The sequence below is a fragment of the Haemaphysalis longicornis genome, unplaced genomic scaffold, assembly GCF_048455015.1.
Source record: "Haemaphysalis longicornis isolate Haplotype H1 unplaced genomic scaffold, Haemaphysalis longicornis Haplotype H1 scaffold_4, whole genome shotgun sequence".
NCBI lineage: Eukaryota > Metazoa > Arthropoda > Arachnida > Ixodida > Ixodidae > Haemaphysalis > Haemaphysalis longicornis.
In genome coordinates, this window is record NW_027526361.1 from 89,329,954 (window position 1) to 89,352,646 (window position 22,693).

Below are 22,693 nucleotides of genomic sequence, written 5' to 3' on the forward strand. Positions count from 1 at the left end.
CTGCGAAAAACAAAAGGCCAACGTTCCGTTTTTCTAACTTGTTAACGCCGTGCGACTTATTCCTTCCAAATCAATTTTTTGCCCTTCATTTCCCGTTATAGTCATTCACACATTTGAAAAGGAATATTTATTTTGCGCTAGTTTCTTTTTCAGATGCACTATAGATTACGGATGTCCTATACAAATTTCGATATACCTCGTAACTGGCTTATATTATTTTTCGTCTGTATAAATTCAACAATAACCTGGATGTGTGATTTCACGCATTAAAAAGTAAAGGCCCTCGCCAACTAGTTTAACACTGTTCTTTTACAAGTTACTGATATTTTCGTTTCTCCCTTATGTATCCCTGAAAGTAATTTCAGGTCTTGTTGAGATTGCAAAATTACACAACTGTAGGCGAGTGCCCCTGCTCGACGGTCTGGATGGGTGACCTAATCTTCCAAGATCAGTCAGTTGGATATTGTGAGCAGCAACGATGTCCGAGTGGACCAGTGAAACGAACACGCAATCTACTCCATTGAAGATCCTGGGCGAAACTGATAAGCGCTCATGTGCTCTTAAACTGATAAGTGCTCATGTTCATGTTTTTATCCTCATTTTTGGAAATTTTCTGTGGTTCACTTTGTTGAAACTGAGAAGTGCTCATGTACGCCTCCAATGTTTACTTTCTGCAATATGCTGTGATTTACTGTGATCGAACTGTTGATTGTATAAACTGCATTGATGTATTTACGTGTGAAGGATGCCGGGACCTTGTCAGGCGTTTTTTTCGCCTTTAGCCCTGGTCTCCACTTAGACGTGCACACTGCCTACGAAATAAATAAAGGAAAACGATCTCGGGCTATCTCCACTAACGTTAAACCTGGGTAGGGGCGAACCATGCAGTGTATATGTGTATTCTTGGTGCCTTGGCGTTTTTCCCACGGATATGAAACTGTTGGGGGTAGATGTTTACACCTTTGCTTGAAGCACGAAACGTTCTAGCGCGAGGCGCTGGCAAACGAGTGTCCCAGTGTATTCGCTTAGTATGTGTTACGTTCTAGCGCGAGGCGTTGCGAAACGAGTGTCCCGGTGTTTTACTACCGTGACTACATGAGACGACGACATGGGATGACGACATGAGACGATGACAACCCGAACCTCTAAGAGGCTTCGTCGCTAAACCGCCGGCACGGCACGGCGTGCTCAGCCAAAATAGAATGTACAGGTTCTCTCACCTCCGGAAACCGTAATCACTTGTAGTGAAAATCCTTTGTGGGGGTGCGGGATCACTCCTGAAAATGAGAGAAGAGGGAAAAGGGAGGGATGAGTAAATTTTTAAATGTTTGCTTCCAGAGGCCTGTCACAGGATATTTTCTTGGGCTCCTTATACATACGGTGAAGAGGGAGGGAACGTAAACATTATTTCTGAAAACTCTTGCCCGAGCCACGGTGTTGTGAGTCTTCAGGGAAAGGGGGTGTGGGTGTTCCACGACCATCCGAATGTACCGGGATTACTGGGGACCGAGGGGAGTGCTTCGGTGTAGGGACTTAGCACTCGAGGGTTGGAGTGGTCAAGCTTGGGCACGAATGGGAAATATTGGAAAGAAAGGTCTGTAATGGATGACTGTGGCGAAGAGAGCCAGTACACGTGCCCAATAGGCTTGTTCGTTAACGTGATAACGGCCGCAGTCTTGACAATACGAACATCCATGCTTGAAACAGATTACCAGGGAAGGAAGACGTCGGCCCCAGCGGGATGTTGGTCATACATGTGTTGATCATACAAGGGAGAAGTAGCGGTTCTGGATTGCGGAGTCCGCTGAGGTTTCCGGTTTACCGCACTGTCCTCCAGTGAATTGCATACTTCAGGCCCCGGATGAGGGTTGCCCGGAGATGAGGGGCATGAACAAGAGGTCGTTCATTGCCCTCAACACATTGGTTGCGAAGGATCCGTTCGAGGAGGATCGACGCGATGTTGACGGAGGAGAATGACTTCAGCGATGGCTCGAGTTCCTACGGGTGTGGGCGAAAATACGTTGACGTGATTCATTGCGTGGGGATCGCGTGGGCCTATGGATTCCATCGTCCGAATAACGCAGAAGGGTACCAATTTTTTTATGTGGCGAGTTTCGTTGCATATCTTTGACAATCCTTCTTTTTCTTGCGTTGCAAGTTTTTTGTAGATCTACTTAAAGGGACACTGAGTACAAAGCCGAAGTTGGTCTAAATGGACAGCTTGGCATCCGCAGAAAACGAATAGAACAGTCTCTGTGGCAATACCTTGAAAATATATCGGATAAATAATAAAAAATGAAGTTATCAGTCGCCCAGCAGAGATGACGTAAATGGTCACGGAGCGGATGTGCCAAGAGTCGCGTGACGAACAGAATGAGAACCGCGCAAACAAGCTCTCAGAGAAACACGTAAAATCTTTTTTTTTTTTTTTTGTGCGGTAACTTTCATAAGTCGTCCACAATTATAAATTTACAGGTATAATTCAAGCCATGCCGACATTCGCAAGCTGCCTAGCCGCGGTACCGGTGGCGGTTACGATGGTTATTGCAGGTTCGGCGTAGTCACAAGTCTGTAATCTTGTTTTTGAAATAATGGCGGCAGGTATCGCGTAGGCTTTCCACGGTTCCGCTCTTCTGTGGACAGTAACTTGCGTCTGATAGAACAAATGTTTTGCCCCCTCACGTAGCGCTCCATGCCCAAACAACGTTTTGCACCTAGGCGGGCGGCCGAAGCAGTGTGTCTGTTGTGGTCGCGTTCGCTTCGCGATGAAATTCGACGGCGCGATCCTGCTCCTCCTGTTTTAAAGGGACCCTGCAACACTTTCGATAAACGCTTTCACTCTTTTCTTCGCGTCTGGAAGCACAGCGAAAGCCACAGTTATCGCCAGCACGGAGCGACACCGCGTAATTTGCCCGTCGCACCAGATACGCCTTCCGTTTCTGCTTTGTTTTTGTGGCTTTATTTTTAAAGTTGCCACCGAAATGCGTTCATTGCTGCAACTAAAAGAAAACCGGCCAACAGCCGCTTTATGGCCTCAGTGACGTAATTCGGGCCGTCGAAGAACGTCAAGACAGGGAAAGAGAGAAAAATCTTTCGAGTGAGTTTCCAAGTTATCTGATGAGCATAAAGCAGTAATTTTTGGCTGAGGTACATTGCGATCCCCTAATCTAAGTACTGGGTGTGTTGGGTGACTACGTTCTGCAAGCATTTAAGATTTAAAAAAAAGTTGAAAAAAAAGCGTTCAGGGTTCCTTTAACATTATCACTTGCGACGATTCAACCCCGCACCGGGTATGTAGAGTGCGCTCATTTTTAAAAAAAAACCTCGGCTTGTGCCAGAGTTAAGTGACTTCGGCCCCGTACATTGCAAGAAGCGAGTGCTTTTCTAACGACGAAGAGCAGGCAATCGATCGGCTGGTAATTTCGCGCTTGGGCCTCAAAGTGCCTGCCGTGACGATGTGTTTGTTCGAAACTATTTCTTGGCTGTCTTGATTGATTGAATAAACTTTATTCAAGACAGCAAGCGCGATGTTAGGCGCCCGCTCGGTAAGAGGCGTCCTCAGTCCAGGATGCCTTGGAGGTGACCTGCTCGCGTTGCCCTCTCTACCAGCATGCGCTGGGTAGAGGGGTCGGAGCTGGCCAGCAACTCCACCCACTGCTGTGTGGTGATGTTGGGGAGTGGCGGTTGGGTAGGGGTGTTGGGGCATTCTACGGTAATGTGGTAGAGAGTTCTCATGTTTGGACAAAAGTGACACGTGGCTGGGTATTGGGTAGGGAACATGGCGTGGTACAGTGTATTGTGGGAGCAGGTGTTTGTCTGCAGCTTGCGTAGTGTAACTGCGTCGGTCCTGGAGAGAGTATGGTGAGGAGGTGGGTATTTCTGTCATTGTAGCCTATAGTGGGCGAGGATATCGGTGTATGTGAGGAGAGGCGTGGACAGGGTTGGGGGCAGGGCGAAGGGGAGGGAGTTATTAGGGCAGCCGGCAACGGCCCGGAGTACATGTTCGCGGGCCGCGGCATGAGCCGCTTCATTGCCTTCTAATCCCATGTGACCTGGAGTCCATACGATATGTGCGAGGGGCAGATGGAGATTCTGACGTAAAATTCGCAGGGCTTGATGAGAGCTGCGGCCGGTGAGGTAGTTGCGGCAGACTGATTGGGAGTCTGTTAGGATCGTGATATAATCTTCTGTGGTTTGTAACGCGAGGGCAATGGCGACTTCTTCCGCTGTGGTGGGCTGTGAGGTGCGAATCGTAACGGCGGTGAGTTCTTGTCCCTGGTGATTGGTGACGCTGGAAACAAAAGCTTGGGGATTGTATGCCGTAGCATCTACGTACCGAGTGCTAGTTTGTTGGGCGTATGCAGTCGAATGGTGGTGAGCTCTGGCTTGACGGCGGGCGGTGTGGTACTCTGGATGCATATTGCGTGGTATGGGGGCGATGTGCAATTGCTGGCGGATTGAGAGAGGGATTCGTTCCTTTTGGTCATGGCGAGCTTGAGCTGAGTAGCCGAGTGTGGTGAGTAGGTTCCGGCCAGTGGGTGTAAGGGTGAGCCGGCGTAGTTGTGTGGCTTTGTGGGCTTCGATAAGTTCTTGCCATGTATTGTGGAGGCCCAGTTGGAGTAATTTCTTGGTTGATGTAGTAGATGGAAGGCCGAGTGCTGTCTTGTATGTTTGGCGGATTAGAATGTCAAGCTTCTTGGTTTCTGCAGTTTTGAGGAGTAGGTATGGTGTGTCGTACGTGATGGGACTTGTTAGTAGTGCTTGGACGAGTCTCGTGGTGTCATGTTCTTTAAGGCCGTGTCGTCTTCGTGCTACTCGATGTAGGAGGTGTGTTAGCTGGGTTACGGTGCGCTGTAATGGTAGGATTGTTTGTGACCCGGAACCGTCTTGTGGGGTATTGAGACCTAATATGCGAAGTTGAGAAGCATGGGAGATTGCTTGTCCGTTCATGGTAACTATCGGTAGAGGAATTTTGTCCTTGACGCGATGAGAGGTCCGTTTTGTGAGAGTCAGAATCGATTATTTTTCGGGTGCACATGTCAGACATCTTAGTTGCATGTAGTCTTGAATGATGTGGACAGCTTGCTGTAAGGTGTCTTGTTCTCCAATAGAGCTAGTGGAGGTCCAGAGTGTCAGGTCATCAGCATAGATGGCGTGTTTGAGGTTCGGAAGGGCTTGCAGCAGCAGAGGTAGGTCTTTCATTGCCAGGTTAAATAGAAGAGAGGAAATTACCGATCCTTGGGGCGTGCCTTGCGGTCGTGTAGGAAAAGGGGCAGTGCGTAGGTGGCTTAACCCCACTGTGGCTGTACGATTTGTCAAGAATGCTTTAACGTAGTTGTATGTATGTTGTCCGCAGTTTGTCGAATTTAGTCCGGCGAGTATGGCTTCATGGGACACATTGTTAAATGCGCCTTTAATATCAAGTGCCAGGATTGTATAGCGATTGTGAGAAGTAAGGTGGTCGAGGAGGTCTTCTTTTAGGTATAAGAGTATGTCTTGCGCTGTGAGGTGGGGACGGAAGCCAAACATGGTGTCGGGGAAGTGGTGATCATCTTCTAGGTATCCAGAGATGCGGTTGTGAACGAGGTGTTCAAAGAGCTTTCCCAGGCAGGAGGTCAGGGAGATGGGACGGAGATTGTCCAACTTGAGGGGTTTGTTGGGCTTAGGTATAAGGGTGATGTCTGCATGTTTCCATTCTGGTGGGATAGTGCCTTGCGCCCATTGTTCATTGAGATAGTCCAGAAGGTGATCAAGGCTAGCATGGTCCAGGTTTCTGAGGAGCTTATTTGGTATCTTGTCTTTGCCAGGTGTTGTATTGCGTGTAAGTTTGTGAAGGACGGCTTCGAGTTCGGATAGCGTGAGGGGTCGTCCAATTCTGGGTTAGGTTGTCCTGTGTACACGGGAAGGGGGGGAAGGGAGTCAGATTGGGAGCTTGCATAGCGTTGCATGAGGTCGTGAAGTACCGCTTGTTCCGAGCCCGGGTAGTTATGGATGAGGCGACGAAGTTGATGAGTTGTAGTTGTTTTCGTTTGTCGTGTGCCCATCAGCGTGCGGAGGATATGCCATGTTTTGCGGGTCCCAAGTGTACCTTGCAGCTTGTCACAGAACTCATTCCAGTTCAGCCTGCTTAGGTGTGCGGCGTACTCGGCTGCTTCCTTTGTTATGCGTTCGATGCGTTGTTTGAGCTTTCGATTAGTGCGGTGTTTTTTCCAGCGTTTAAGTAGTCCTGCGCGGGCATCCCACAGATGTTGCAAATGAGTATCTATTGCAGGGTAGTCAGGGGTAAGGGGGATTTCCGTGGTGTACTTGCCGAGTCTGGTAATTAGATCTTGACTCCATTGTCCTATGTCTGTGATTGGTACATCTTGTTGATGATCGCGGAACTTCTTCCAATTGGTTAATCTGGCAGTGCCAAAACGGAGTTGTGCGCATTTCTGATTGGTGATCGTCAGCGCAAGGAGGTAGTGGTCACTGCACAGAGTGTGTGTCGTACATTCCCAATGGGCGTCCTTTATATTCTTGGTAAGCGTGAGGTCAGGGGTGGTGTCTCGGGAAACGCTATTCCCTATTCGAGTTGTCGTTTGAGGGTGGTTTTGAATCGTAAAATTAAATTGCTGGATGGCCTCTTGCAGTTTGGTGCCTTTGATGGTATTTCGTCCGTAGCCCCAGGCCATGTGCGGCGCGTTAAAATCACCCAGGACAATCAGCGGGCAGCGTTTCGCACTGATCGTGGCGCGTTTTAGTAGGTCACGAATTCCGGTAAGCGGATGCTTTGGAGGACTGTAAATGTTGAGTACGAACAAGCTTGGTTGGGACTTGTGGGCAGGGAGAACTTCTATAAACGTGTGGTCTATTGTGCTTGGTAGGGTTAGAATCTGCGCAGTAAGGATCATGCGGACAAGGATTGAAGTGCGGGAGTTTAAATTTGACGAATAAGCCGTGTAGTCGCGGAGCTGAACATGGGGAGTGCCGGTTTCTTGCAATGCGATGATGTCTGGTCTGCTCTGTTGAGCTAGCGGAAGAAGTTGGTCGCGTTTATTGGTATACGAGCGACAATTCCATTGCCATACAAGCAGTTTGTTTGGAGCCACGGTGGTCTTCTGGTCAGGGGGGAAATTAAAGGGAGTCCTCATCGTCGCAATCAGGTAGTTCCATTTGTTCAGGGTCAGGAGGCAGGGGATGTTGCTTGGACTTCCTGTGCTTTTTGCCCTGGGGGTGTTCTAGTTGCTCTAATCGTTCTTCGCAGTTTTGGAAGCGGTGTTCCATTCGGTCTATGCGGGAGTTTATGGGTTTGACAGCGTCTGACAGAAAGGCCTTGATGCTGTCTGTGGCGAAGTTTATCAATTCTTGTACTTGCGGTAAGGTGGGGGCGATAGGTGTAGGCATCGGGTCATTTTGGATAATATCACCATGGGAGGGGGCGGGGGATGAGGGTTGTGAGTTCTGCATTGCCTTGGAGGTGTTGTTCGCCGTGATGAGTTGTTTCAGTTCAGTGATTTGGGCTTGCAATGCATTAATCTGGTGTGTTTGTTGAGAGAGCCGATTTTTGAGGCGTGCATTTTCTTCTCGGACGAGGGTTACTGTTTCAGGTTCTGGGGAGGTAGTGTTGGTTGTGTGGAGGGTGGTTGGAGCAGTATTTTGTGGCGGGGCAGCAGTGGGTGGAGGAGAGACAATTGCTGACCAGCTCACCTTTGTTGAGTCAGCGGGAGCCAGTCTTGGGTAGTTAGCTTGCGTCAACGAAGGGGGCATCGGTAGGGCTTGGCTGATGACGTTTCGGAAAGCAGGTGGGGGTGATGGCTTCAGCTTTCGTTTGCACTCCTTGCTGGCGGTAGTGTGAGTAAGTCCACAGAGTTTGCAGCAGGGCACACAATCATGGGTCGGAGTGGGGTTGGGGGTGTGGCACTGCGCGCAAATGTTCCTGTGGGGATCGGGGCAGATGTCTTGACGGTGACCAAGTTCGCCGCACTGAGCACAGCACTGATATGTATTGCGGTAAGGGCGACAGCGAGTTAAGGCACTGTATGCCCTCACAAAGAACGGAACGTGAGGTCCGTCGAACGTAATAAGTGCTGCATGCGACTTCCCGAGCATTCTGATGTCCAAGATGGGTGGGCCGGTGGTATGGATGGCCATGCGGAGTTCATGCGGGGTGGTGCCTGGGGTGATGCCCTGAATAACGCCCCAGGAAGTACCCGGGGGCGGCTTCATGTAGGCCGTAACTTCATATGCAGTAGAGCCGAGTTGGATAGCGGTAAGGAAACGGAGGGCGTCAACGATGGCTTCATTGGGAGTGCTTACCGCAATGAGGTTGTTTTGGGCTTGGGGTTTTACCGTGGCCTGGGAGTAGAACTGTGCGGCTGGTATGTTGCTGGCTACTTGCAGGATGTTGGTTATTTGGTTAGTGGTCCAAGCTCCGACCCGAAGGCCCGAGCGCGGGCGTATAATTATCTTGTAGTCTGTGGCAGGCAGTCGGGGGACAGGCGGTGCACGGGAAGCGGCAGGGGGAACGCTGCGTTCAGGGCTTACTTAAGGCGTACTCGGATGGTTGTGGTTCTTGAGGGCTTGTCTTTGGTGTAGTACTTGTCTCCAGGGGTCGTCGCGTGGCAACGACCGTCCGCTCAGGGGGTCAAATGCTGGTGCGTCGGATGCTGATGCCATAGTGCTTGAAGAGGGCTGCATACGAGGCGCTAGATGTGCTGCCGGCGCAGCTGCCGGGAGCCGAGCGCGTGCCAAGAGCGCGGCGCAGCTGGGGCTTGCGAGCTAGGCCTGATAGGCCTAGCGAAGTGAGCGGCGTGGTCCGATTTCAAAGGGCGATTGCTGACCAGTGGTAGTACGGATCCTGTTGTGGGTGGTGTCCAGGTGATCCGCGTGATGTAGCGATCCTCGTGGTGTAGGTTTTACCGTGATAACTGGAAATTACCGGTCAATACAGCAATCAAGGCGGGAGCCGATGGGGAGCATGTATACATGACGCGGCCCCCTAGCGGCCAGTCTCCTTGAAGTTGAATAAATGTGTGCGTCAAACCGGGTCTTGTGATTCAGGGTGTTGCGTGCTGATATGCTTCCACTACGGTGCGTACTTAGGTAAAATGACATTTGTATCATGTTATGCGCGTGTTCCATTCTATACTGGCGCCAAGGCGCTTGAGGGGTTTGGGTGCTCGTAAAATCTCTATAGACACACATCTGGCAGATGGGCTAATAGGAAACTCGCTTCGCAAAACATTCAACAGATGGCGCAATAAGCGTCACCATATTGCGACAAAAAATATTTAGCGTTTGACGCTCTTACAAGATTAAGTGACAGTTGGCGTCACGTTGTTAAGCCAAGTGCATTGATGCGACTAAAACCCGACTATCCATAACGAGAACGCAAATCAAAACAAGGCCCCTGTCGTCGTTCGCGCTGCGATTGCACTACCTGCTAGGCGTTTTGTAGGGAAAGTAAAAGGCCGTGCGGCACATTCACATTGCTTAACCACCATTTCACGTCCCGTGCAGCACCAAGATCGACGCACAGAGCCTGGAGATAACAGAAGTGTAGGCGGACAAATTGTATTGTCGTATGCGCCCAGTGTGCGACCAGTGCGACAGTGTGCGACTGCGGCCGCGATGGTTCGCTCGGTAGGTTTTAGTTTTCCTCCTAGACAACACCCCTGTCTCACTCGCTTCCAGCAACCATTGACGTCACACAAAACTTCATGAAATGGCGCGAGGAATGAAATGCGTTTTCAATTGGTAATTTTCCCGGCAATTAAAGCATATTTCGCCACCGAATAAACGCTGAGAGGGCTTCGGGGCAGTTGAACTTTCGTCTGAGCCCAACATGCTATTTGCCCTCAGTGTCCTCTTAAAAGTTCACGTTTTTTTAAAACTGAGCCCTTCAGTAGTGCAGTATAGTGTCGATGGTGCCCTTAACAGATTGTGAAGTATACACAAACTTCTTAGCAAAAAGGAGGTTCGATTAAATCAGTGATTCCTTCGAAACAACCAACCTAAACGAGAAGAGAAGTAATGAAAAAAACAGTTAGCAAGAATATTAGTGCAGTGCACTGATTATGGCTTATAAGGAACCAAGGAAAATAGCTGAAGGCAGAATTTTTTAGTACTTTAGGCGTTTGAAATATGCGTATGTTTACAGATATCCAACTGAGAACTGTAGCAGCCAGTGTAAAGCAGCGCTAGCTGATAACCAAGCTGGCGACCCAATAAACTGAAATATTTGCTCTAATAGTAATGCACTTCACGTCAGTTTAGCCCACGAATATCTTGAATAAGACGCACGTCTCCCAACGTTTGAACAAAATGAATTAATTACAGGCTTGACAAGAGTAAACACACAATGAGACTTGATTCCCATGCACTCTTGACCACACATCAAATGTCGTCGATAAATGGCCAACCACTCAAATAAGATCACCTAACCTCGAACCTTCCTTCTTTGAATGACTTAATAATTGCGATGAAAATTTCCGCATATAAACCCCTGTTGTAAGCTGCGCCCCTGGCTGCCGCATCTTACCAGTTGGTTTCAGAAGCTTTGTTAAATTAATTCGTATTTATGGCCCTAAGTAGTCTTATTTCTTCATCTCATAATATAAAGTTTTATAAAACCCGTGAAATAATCGTTTAGTTTTATTTAAAAACTCAGAGGTGGCGCTGGCTGCAACAGGAGTTCCCTGGGGAACGCCTGCGCCCCATACAATTTTTACATTGCAAAAGGGACCCGCGCTCTTTATTGGTTTTTCCCCCGCACGACACCCCTCTACTTTCTAGTACACTGTAACTTGGTGACGTACCAAAGCTTGACTTTGGGCTGGTTGGGTACAGCGTCAGCGGTCGTGTCTGTTTTCCCTCTCTCTGTCCAAGTTTTTCGCGCTGTTTCCTAAGGTGTTGGTGACCCAGCTCACACATTGCTGCAAGGAGGTGCGGCAGGCGACAGTGTCCGCATACCTCTCGACGGGTTCCCTTCTCTTGAGCGCCCTCTTCAGGAAGAAGTTCCGCAGCCACTGCTCAGCATCCGTGATGAGCGAGTAGAGAGACAGCCCCAGCCACATGCCGATGTATCCCCCCATGTAGCCGAATGCTTCAATGACCTGGAAGGCAGAGGTGGTAGACAGGGGCGGCATAAATAATGTCATTTATACCAGCTGAGAGGCCAAATCATTACTGCAAGTACAGTTTCATTGTCAACCCTGATAGAGGAAAGTGTATACACAGCCACTTAAATCAGAGTCGCCCAACATCACACGCAACCAACCTACGCCGTAACGCGGTAATAGGCTCACTGAAGATTCTCTGTGGGGGCTAACCATCCGCAGCTGCCGTTGTTTTTAGCCGTTCTTAACCATTCTATGAAGTGCCCTCCAAAAGGCGTCGTTGTCACCAACCGGGAACGACGACCCGCCGGCCAGAGGCGAGCGCCCTCCTGAAGCTGTAATCGGGCGCAGCGGCAAAAGGAGTGTGGAAAGGAGGAGGCGTGCAGGTAGCTCGTGGATAATAATAGCATGGTGACGAAAAAAAACAATTGAAAGCCTAGAATATAAACCTCTCAGTGATAATTACACCCACTAATAGCGTCTATATATATTTGCACAAATTCGCAAATCCCTTTTCCGATCTCCCGCGGCTCTCTCACGGTAGCATTCTTCGGCAAACTGTTGAATGGCGCCCCACGCAGCCAAGCACCGACCACGACGCTCACAGAATATACACTTGGATACACTGAAGCTGTCACATTCCGACTCAGCAACACCCTGTAGCCGCAAGTTCCCGCGCCCTCATTTTAACACACAAGCGTAAATGTTCTCTGCCCTTTTTTCCCCAGCAGCCTGGTCATGTACCAAAACTAAAAATGCGTCAATAACTTCTTGCTCTAATTGAGCGCATGCGTCGGCACGTTGCAGCAACTAAACATATATATCCGAATGCACCCTGCACGTAAAAGTCATTTCCATTCGCGCTAGAATTGTTGCCGAAATTGAAGTGAAGAATACGCCAACTAAGCAACGAAAGTGAGCATAAATATACGACGAGAAGCTATAGCTCACCCGCAACAAACTTACCGTAAGTTTCGGCTGGTACTCAAAAATCTTCTGCGAGTCTGATGAAAACTTGACAAACACCGAAAATGAATTCCTGCAAGAGATGTTATAATGCCATCAGCAATCAGTTCGATGCAACAGCAATAAAATTTCGTGCCTCTGAATCAATTTGGTGAAAACAAATGTAGCTTTCGAATACATGGACATTCATCTATGTAAGCTACTGCGTGGGCTTCTGTGATCGCCACTGTGATTACCTTTGGTTGAAAAACATGCCACGACGTGTACTCTAATATATGCCACTTGGTGATCATAAGAGTGTAACCTACAAAACTATATTCTTCATAAAATAATATCCAATTCTGTTTGCTCTTGTTGCCTTCGTACCGTAGCGGTAAAAAGACGCACTAAATAGAGGCGATGCAGACGGGGCATGCATCACAGCACCGTCTGCATGGTCTCCATCGCCTCTCGTCGGTCGCGTCCTGTTTGCACTAGCTGTTTTGTGTTGTGAAGATGAGCTGATAAGCCAAACTTACCGAACTCTTTTCTTTCCTGCGTATTCACGTTGAGTGCTCTTGCATTTCCAACGTGTAGATTATGTAAAACTAGAAAACCAGGCTACCAAAACAATACACGAAGAGCAGTTCGTCCTCAAGCAAGGAGGCATCTTCTGTGCTACCTTTGAGAAATGTCAGGTGGCTCTGGTAAAAAAAAACAGCCAAAAGCGAATGGGCATGTGGCTTCGCCGTTAAGTGCTGTACTACTGACCACGACGTTGCTGGTTGGCGCTCCTGCCACGGTGGCTGTTCTTTATAATGCGGGTGAAAAAATAAGAGCAAACATCCCTGTGTCCGAGATCTAGGATCATATTGAAAGACGCCAGGCGGTTTTATTTTCCAGTAGCGATACTTAATGGCGCACATTCGATGCGTAAAACCGTTTGTTAAATTGTCATGTGCCATCAGATATCGAACGCGGGATCTTCTGGTAAAGCACGTCGGTGTATACACGTCCAGTCGGATGACTGGGCAGTGGAAAAGAACGCGAATCGGCTAAATTAGCCACAAGGATAATATAGCCGACTGGAAACTTGACTGCATGCAGATGGTGAGCGTTCGTGCAATCGAAGGACGAACAATGCCGTCGAGAAATGACGTCACGCTTTAATAACTCCAGAAACTTTGAATTCAGAGGCCCGATGTCATCTTCTGGCAAGTGCTTATAAGAAGAGCACTATGTTTAAAGGCGAGGAGAAATTAAGCTGTTTTCGCGAATGGTGATAGCCTCATCAAGGCACAAACCGTCGATGGGTCACACGGTCGTTCATCCGTCGATCAATTTTCGGCGGGAACCTTGAACAAGCTTCCGTTAGAAAATGGGCAGCGATATTACTTTAGATCGAAAGACGGAGGAAACATTTCCTAGTGACGTACTCGTCCACTTTTCTAATACATACGCTGCGCATATACGTGCTGTGCAAACTCAGTGACATAAAAGTGTGACGTGCTGCGGGCTTTCGGAGTGGTTGTGAAAGCTTCAAGTTGTGGCAGGTTATTCGTACAGAGTCTTATATCTGTGCTACACGGCTGCCTCAAAGGCCTTCCGGAGAATTTCTCACGCGTTGTCTATCGGATGGCGCTTTTTCTATCTATAGAGCGAACTTGTAAGCAGGTAGTCCGCTGTTCATTAAAAGATTCCGTGTACGACAAAACTGAAACAATGTGTGTTCTCAGCGTACTCGCCCTCTCGTACGAGAGCCAGCCAAGATTCAGTTGCCCAATGATCGTTTTCAAAACGGCCTCCGCTTTAAACCACGCTGCGTCAACTCCAATTTTTCAGGCAATTAATGGGGTTCAGTTTTACTACAAAAGGAAGCTGCCATTAAAATGTAACAGGGCCTGGACACATTTAAACGCAATTCAACACAATCTTAGACACATTTGAAGTTCTTTTTTTTTCTTTCAATAGATTGTTACCTGTACCTTGAAATGTGCAGGTTGATACGTTGAAGTTGGAGCCATATTGGTACTGGTGTCTCACACAGTGGCCGCTCAAATGTAACAGGACCGCTCACGCGGTGACTGAGAACTATTAAACACTAATTACTACCAAAATGAATTCGCTAATCCCATCCCTAATATGTTACTGCACTAAGCTTCTTTGGCTTTGCCCATTCTCCTAAAACACAACACTAAGCTTCCTTTCCTTTTTTTCTTGTCAATAGATCCATTGATTCTGCGTTCAATAAACTTTGCAATGCCCTTTAATGTCGTCATAAGTACACCTACCTTTTACTTGGCCTCAAAAATTCTATGCTTTGTTTTTCTAATCCCTCCCGCCATCTTGTTGCCAGTTCTGAAGAGTTGCCATGCGCAAAACTGAGGCTTGGAAGTACATTTATCTGCGCTGCACTGACAACCTCCAGACGCACCACAAGTGCACCAAAATTGGAAGAAACTTAGCAGATGTCATGGTGGCTCCCGATAGTACGTACCGTTCTTTTTCTTTCTGAAAGGAACAGACAACGAAGGCGAATAAGTGGATCGTTCTCCGGCACTTCATCGTGGCTTCAGTGCTGATATAAGTACCCACTTGCCCCAACAGCGGGGAACCAGCAGAAGCTCATCCCCTCCCCGCTCCCCCCTCCCCCCTCCCCCACTCACCCAGCTTTTCTATGGAGCGCTTTGAAAGATATTATGGCCCACAGACTAAAGATTAAGACGAAAAAGACCTTTGGGCTTCTAAGCAATGAGATCACACCTTCTTTCTTTTTTCGCTTGCGAAATTATGCGCAAATTGGGCGCTTTTATCTGACTCGCTCTGAGGTACATGCTAGTAACCAAATAGACTAAATGTGCAGAGGTCTGGGCATGCGCACATAATTCAGATTCGAGCACATGGCGGCTAAGTGTTGTGTTTTAAGACTCACCCGGTCTTCTCCCAGGCTTGTAAGGCGAACGTCATACGTTGTCTCTCTGAAAGCGGCAACGACATCTGGATAAGGATTCGTCAAGAGCAGTGTCTAATATACACAATAACACAGCGCCTCCGATTGTTTTTCGTCTACTTAAGAAGGTATAGACGTACAAAATACATTATGGCGGCAGCAAGCCTTGAAAATCTTTAAAAAGTTGGCTTGCATTCGAAGTTTACATGAGACTAGGAATGTACAAATTCGACGTGCTACAATAATTTTCTAATTTCAAGTTTTGCAATACACCGGCTAGTTTTTCGTGGACGTAAAATACCTTTCCGAAAAAGCGTTACAAGTGACTGACACCTCTTGGAATGTTTTCATGCCCAATGGTGATTTACCTTGATGCGTTTCCTTGATGCGTTTTCATAACGTTGAAATGTTTGTCATCACATCTGGATTAGCACCGGCACCGTACATTTTCCCACGACCCCTCCCAAGTTACGAAAAGAGAAAAGCTAAACCTTCTTCGCTTACTCGCACGGGGCTCCACACTTTTTCATGCATTTCGTGACGGTCTTGTTTGTGATCTGTTTGTCACAGATGGCTGAAAATAAACGCGAAAGTAATTATCAGGGATAATATGGCTACCAGGGCTTATCGTATCAACACCAAATCATAAGTAAGTGAAGTATTCCTCCTGCTTAAAATTTACGAGATGACTTCTTCGGCAAAGCAAACACGTACATCATACACAAGAACCACGATGATTAAGGTGATGATGCTCTCAACAATATTGGCACAGTGCTGGTTTATTTTTTTTTTTCGACGGTTAGTAGGTCATTCGCCAGAAACGGCTGCCAGAATTGATTCATCCGGGCTTAGACAGTTCACAATGATTATAAGCTTGCATGAAAAATTAGTAGATGGGTCGAGGAAGCATCTTGACAAATTCATAGCGCAAAAAGAATGAGGACCTCGGTCCTCGTTCTTTTTGCGCTACGAATTTGTCAAGATCGCCACACCAACTTGCCCAAGAATCCGTACGAGGAAGCATGCACGTACAATCTGAAAACATGCAGCTTCATGTTTACCACGAAATTAATAATTTAATTGGGGCAACTAGGGCTGGTAAATTTCGGTACTAGATAGAGTCAGCAATTATTAGAAATACCGAATTATTAATTGTCCATCGTCATTAATGTGTCACGTTCTACAAGCTACCATTTGACGCGCCGTGTTAGTCATTCAGCGGTGCCTAGGGCACCAAAATGAGCACAACCCTTGGTTTGTTTAAGAAAAACGAAATGCATTCGGTTCATATTGCTTTATCGGATTACTTAAACAAAAGTCCTAAAATGCTTGTCGGCGCTGAAATGTTTTTGGCTGGCACTTAATTTCGTGTACTCGGGTATCCCTACCACTTGGAATTCAAGACGTGGCATTTACGACTGTCTAAGGCCTGTTCTCAATACAACAATCTTGAGTTGCAGAAGTTGCAAGTCAACACAACATTTTTGACTCGCCTCAATCAGTTTCTTTTTTTTTCCATTTTTTGCGTGGGCGTTGATTCCGGGCGCCAGGCGGCAGACGCGTGACGTCTTAACCATGCGTTTACTTGAAGTTTTCTTTACACCGGACCTTTATCTCTGCAAATTTAACCAGCTTCGGTTTCTACAAATATTTTTGTTTTGGCGATTTGCCGTTCGAAGTTTTACTCTCACGACATCGTAGGCGTCTTTCACCGAGGGCCATCTAGAGCTTACGAAAGAAAATCAAGCATCGCACAATGTTGAGTGCTGTGATTGATGCTTCTTATCCCCCCTTCTTTTAGATGCAAAGCATCTCTTGCTCTCGGCTCTGTCGTCCGTCGTCCGTCCGCACCTCTCCCCCTCTCCCCACCAGCTGTGCGATAGCACGCGCGCTTCTCCTCCTCTCCCTCTCTCTACGCCAGTTGTGCGATAGCGCGCGCGCAACTTATCACCGCAGCTGCGCGATAAGTGCGCATGCGCGTCTCCTCTCTCATCTCCTCCTCTCCTCCTCTCCACCCGGTCCGCGCGCCGCTCCCTCAGTTGCTGTTTCGGTTGAGTCACGCTGCGCCGTCCGGAGTTCCCTCATTTTCCGTTATTTGGATACTCAATCTCGTGAACGTTTCGGAACCTCCGAGATGCTTCGCATCAACTCAGGGTTCCCTCGCGTGAAGGTGGTGTCATTTTTTTACAAATGGTGGGATTATGCACTCGGAGAAAGGGGGCATCCGAAAATTCATGTATGCTAAGACATTAAACCCTTACCCCAGGTACAGAAACATCGCAGAGACACATTTAAACACAATTAGACAGACACAATCTTAGACACATTGCAATTTCGTTTGTTTTTCAATCTCAATAGGTTTACCTGTGCCTTGAAATGTGCAGGTTGAGACGTTGAAGTTAGAGCCATATTCGTGCTGAGGTCTCACGCAGTGGCAAATTTTTATCTCCTTTTCGATAAGACAATCTTGAATACACAGCTATAGGTACAAAGAAAAAAAAAGTAGGAGACATGTACACATTGCTGTCTACTTTGAAGATGTAAGCGGTATGAGCGCAAAGGCTTGACAGATTGCCACGCAAGAGTATTTCAAGTTTTTTACCGTAAAGGACACCGCGAATACTTGTCCTAGTGACGAGAACTCGCTCAAGCTTCGAAAACAAAATTTAAACGTATTTTTATTGCCTTATTTCTTCATTGTGTATTGCAACACTGGAAAAAGCCAGTAGAGAGAGAGAGAAAACGTGTTTCTCTTGGGGGAAGGAGGAATAATGAGCGCTAGGAATTCTATTGTCAATAAGAGCAGATCATCGCCTGTGTCTGTTCGGCTTAAGCTGTCATGAAAATTTACAGCTTGAAGGAAGAAATACAGCGGGAAATGTAACGTCACATTGTTTTTAGTCAGCAAAGCTGGAGCTACTACATTTGGTAACACGAACATTACAGCGACCATTACCCCTACATGCTATTTTTACATAAATGTACGTTGCGCTGACAGTCACGGAAACTTTTAGGTGGTTTCTCCCTGCAACGAATTCGTTGCTGCGCGACATTCAGGTCCTCTGTGGGTAGACGCCCGGCATTTCCTGTAGCAACTAGCACCCTATACTGGTTCGCTTGGAATACTGCTTTCATTCTTTTAAGTAACAGGCAAAAACGCATCCCCGTTAATTAAGCCTCAGTAGCCGAGTATAGAATTGCGTGTTTTGGAGCAAATGGCTTTGGTTCGAGCCCCAGCCACGCCGTAATTCGCGTATTTTTTTTACCGTAAAATGTTGTTTTAGCTGCGTTTTACCCAGTGATTTCGTAAATAAGGGTGGTTCGCTATCGTTTAGAAAGATTTAGCGGTGGTGACCGCCATACCAGCACGCTTAATTAACGTTCTACATCGCACCAGTAGTTTGGGGCTTGTACCTGTCTGGTAACGGAATATTGCCATCCCTGCTGCAGGTGTTTGGCGTGCATCATTCAGCTGTTTCTGGTTCACATGGTCTGGGACAATTCATGCCGTTCTGATGATAATCAGTCGCGTACTCATTGAAACATTCAGCTAAGAAAGAGGCACAAGTTACATGTGAGTAGTTAGAGTTAACATCGGACGTAGGTAGGTACGCACGTCTTGAGTCAAGTAGCCGAGGAATTCTGCCCTGATGCCAGCAGCCTTGTAGTTGACGCATCTCGATGCAAACGGGGGCGGTAGGCGGCGCACCGTTTGCTAGGAAGGAAATGTCCAACAAAACAACCGGTTTCAGCAAAACAAAGAAGAGCACTGAGTACGCGATGTCATGAACGACACAAAATCAGCACTGCATGTCATGAAATCACAGCCCCACTTCCCAGGGAAGACAAGACTACTCATTCGTCGATGTTCCCTCACCAAGAGCTAGATCAGAGCTTGACCCGCCGTGGTGGCTGAGTGGCTAAGGCGTTGTGCTGCTGAGCCTAGGCACGCGGGTTCAATTCCCGGCCGCGGCGGCCGCTTTTTTTGGTGGAGGCGAAAAGCGATAACTCCCGTGTGGTTCCAGATTCCGGCACACGTCGAGGATCCCCAAATGGTCAAAATTAATCCGGAGCCCTCCACTACAGCGCGGATCGTCGCCTGCGACGCGTCGGAGCGTTAAGCCTCATAATCATCAATCACTTAGATAAGAGCTTGAGAAGCGTTCCAAGATAACGATGCGCACGTATACGGACAAGTTATTCTGCAGCAGAATGGCGATTGGAGTAGTTGGTGAAATTGCATGTCGAAACGTTCAAAAAGCGCAACACTTGAAAAAACGCGACACAAACTAAAGCAACACAGGATGAGCGCTCGTCCTGTGTTCCCTTCGTTTGTGTCGCGTTTTTTCAAGATTTGAACAAATTATTGCTTGAAGCCACGCCCTGAAATCTGCGATAACAGGTGTATCGCACCTGTGCCACTGATACGGTGTACGTGAGCCCTGGCTTGACGGAGATGGACGAGAGCCGGTCCGGCGGGCAGGTCTCCGACCGGTGGATCACCAGGGGCAGCTTGTCTGTATTCTGGAGCTGGAGGACCTTGTCTGGCGTCCACGCGGCGCGCAGCGACAGCTCTGCACCGAGATAACCGTTTACGCCTCGTGAATGACAAGGAGCAGAAGACAAACCAAATAAAATAACTGCAGTGGCCGCAACTTTAGACTGCGAAAGGAATTTAGGATCAAGGTGATTACAAGCTGCGTGGAACCGACCGCCGGTCTACCGAACCGTACCTCCATAAAGCGATGATAATGCGGAACCTACGACGAAATTTAAGACTGAGTTTAAAGCAACAGCGGCGCATTCGCTTTCTGATTATTTGTCAGATCTGTCTCGCGACGCTGACCAGAAAGAATTAGGCCCAACTTGTTAGGAAGATTCCCTTTCGAATTTCAGTTTGGAAGAACCGTACAGGAGATCACAGAAACTGATCGCACAATTTTGAACTGGCACTTTGAATGCACATTGATCGCAGTCGATGGCCACAGGCTTCTAAGCGCTTTAAACAACACTCTGCATGCTGCTTTTTCGTGCTTAATAGCGTGGGACGTTGAATGCCTGTTTACATGGTTTTCTACGGATGTACTATTCTCTGAATGTTCACAGTTGGACTTGTCATCGGAGAACTCCTATGTGACTACGGCAGCTTGGGTGGTCATGTGCATTAATGGTACGTTCAGTTTTTAGTAGTCTAATTATGTCAGCAAATTGTTAAAGAGCCGCCTGTGCAGTATTTTTCAGCTACATGTTTGCAGTGGGCCAGTCACAACAGCACCATAGAAAGCCGCACAGGCAGTTTTCGGTGGCTGAAGAACGGAATTTGATGAGAATTTCATTTCTTTTGAAACAAAACGATTTGTTAAACAAGTTGACAACTACAGAAGTTCCTTTCGGTGCGCACTTTACTTTGGCGGTTTCTTTATTTTGCGGGCGTGTACGCTAGGTCTGGTGCATATTTAAACACTAATCAGTCGAAATCCACTTTTGAGGAAGATGTTAATTTGCAAAAGCAATGGGAAACACAAGATCTGCACAGGCGATGCATTGGGCCTGTAAATACCGCTAAGGCTTGCAAGTGCCATCACTTTTAAAACGTGAAAAATCACGTAATATTAGACTTTTTTGTCATACGAACAATATCGAACGTGTTCTGACCGCCGTATAGTTAGGTTGGCTTCATTCCTTCTTCTGCTACAAGTGGAATTTATTTCTATTGTTAAAAATTGGTAGATCACACACAAAAAGGTTATAGTATACTCTCGTTGTAACAAATAGGTTTATTCTAAATCACGAGATTTATTCGAAGCGTTTCATGATCCATATTATAACGCATCGTGAGAAAATAATACCCGCTTTTAGTGAATTATCGCTTGTAACAAAGCAGGTTTCCTGTTCTGTTCACTTCGTTGTAACCACGGTTTTCTGTGTGGAATACTTGTCAGTACAATGTACGGCCGTACGACAAATATGAGCAGAAATGGGTCAAAAGAATAAAATAATAAAATCGATCTTTCAATAAACGATCAAAAGCAAAGGAGGCAAAACAAATTCAACAGCCCAAATTGTTCTGATGGCAAATTCGAAATGCAAATTACGGGGGGGGGGGGGGAAATAAGCTAAAAAAAGGGCCGGGCGCGGAGGGGAAAGGGTCAGAGAACGAACCCCACGTCCAAGGCATGTTGCACTTCTTGAACCGGTGGTTCTGGTCCGACCACTGGTTGGCGTCGACCGTGTAACACATGGAGGAAGGCGGCCGGAAGTACGTCATCTTCATCCTACGTGCGGAAGTAAGCAAATGCTGGTAGGTACGCGCTCGTTTAGAGGGATATCTTCCTTTCATGGGTGGGCACTGCTCTGGATATATGAGCTCTTCTATTAATACTCTAATATAGCTTTAGGGCCGCCTACTGGGCCGATTGGTGATTTGCCAAGGCTGCTAGCCATGACAATGCAGAGAAGAAGAAAAAGATACAAAACAAAGAGGATTACTATGACGCTGTCGCGTCCACATCTCAAGCCACACAAGCGTAAGTGTATGGGCTGAACCTGTTTTACATTGTCGATTGGCATCATTGTGTACGCCATAAATGAACACGAATGCGAATAGGGTAAAAATGTTCAACATCGGTGAGTTATGGGGCTTGATGTTACATAAACTCCACCACAATGCCCCTTTAGTGTAGATAAAGAATGTTTCCGTGACAATGTGTAGGTAAAATAAGGCAAAAAATGGGTAAGACATGATGATGTTGCGTGAGAATAGGCAAACGTTGAAATTCTGAGGAAGTACAACGTTCATCGCAGCGTTGCAAGAAGACACCCGGTTCAACCGATGTGGCAGATTTATTATTACATTATTATTTTTGAAAGTACAAGAGAAATACACTTCAAAGAGAGATTGAACATTTTTTGCGGCTGTCTTTACTGGTAACATGCCCTTTTTCTAAGGTAGTAGTAGTATTAAACTTTATTTACAACAAAAGTAGAAGGGGAGGCGGTGAAGTTAAGGGTGGAATCCTATTTCCAGGACTCCAGTGGCGGAAGCGCCCTAGCTTGGCTCTTTCCAGCAGTTCTCGCTGGCTGGAGAGGTCCGAGCTGGACAGTGCCGCTTCCCGGGACTCTATTGATGTGTTATAATTATTCGGTCGCCATGTGGTCGGGTAGTTCCACATAGTGTGGAAGAGGTCTGCCTTCTGATGGCATTTATGGCATTCTTCGTTGTACTTATCCGTAAACAAAAGTGCTAATCTGGACTTATGTGGGCAGGTATTGGTCTGGATTTTCCTGAGATTTCTGGCCTCCTCTGTGTCTAGTAGAAGGTGAGATGTCGGCATTGTTTTTCTGGTTAGTCGGCATAACCGGAGTCAATCGGCAGCCGCACTGTACGGAGGAAGGGCGTACGAATGCTCTGACTCCCCGCGGTCCATGATTTGCCTCGCGAGGGAGTCCGCTTTTTCGTTTCCTTCCAGTCCCTGGTGGGCCGGGGTCCATATTATTTTGTGTTTGCCGTTCGGTGTCAGAGGCATTATATTATTTGCTGTTTTAGGAATTATTCCGCACATTAGGTTTCTAACTGCTCTCGTGGAGTCAGTAATTATGTTGAGATTTTTCTTTTTGTGATCGCCCCACCCTATGGCCATTAGGATGACGGTGGTTTCGGCTTCTTGTATGTTCTGTTTGTTGCTCGTTAGGAAGTCTA

At 47.3% G+C, this 22,693-nt stretch overlaps 1 protein-coding gene across 1 annotated transcript in view; it reads right to left on the reverse strand.

The window, feature by feature from the left end:
• The window catches only part of LOC144180433 (uncharacterized), a 42,298-nt gene that overhangs the window by 2,141 nt on the left and 17,464 nt on the right, over nt 1-22,693 (reverse strand). Inside the window, exons 4-13 of the mRNA XM_077708777.1 lie at nt 21,157-21,269; nt 19,408-19,436; nt 18,611-18,709; nt 17,359-17,473; nt 15,499-15,568; nt 14,977-15,022; nt 14,542-14,555; nt 12,066-12,138; nt 10,954-11,096; nt 1,221-1,277 (exon numbers count right to left, since the gene is read on the reverse strand). Of these exons, the coding sequence (XP_077564903.1) occupies nt 1,221-1,277; nt 10,954-11,096; nt 12,066-12,138; nt 14,542-14,555; nt 14,977-15,022; nt 15,499-15,568; nt 17,359-17,473; nt 18,611-18,709; nt 19,408-19,436; nt 21,157-21,269 (759 nt within the window). The remainder of the gene's footprint in view (nt 1-1,220; nt 1,278-10,953; nt 11,097-12,065; nt 12,139-14,541; nt 14,556-14,976; nt 15,023-15,498; nt 15,569-17,358; nt 17,474-18,610; nt 18,710-19,407; nt 19,437-21,156; nt 21,270-22,693) is intronic.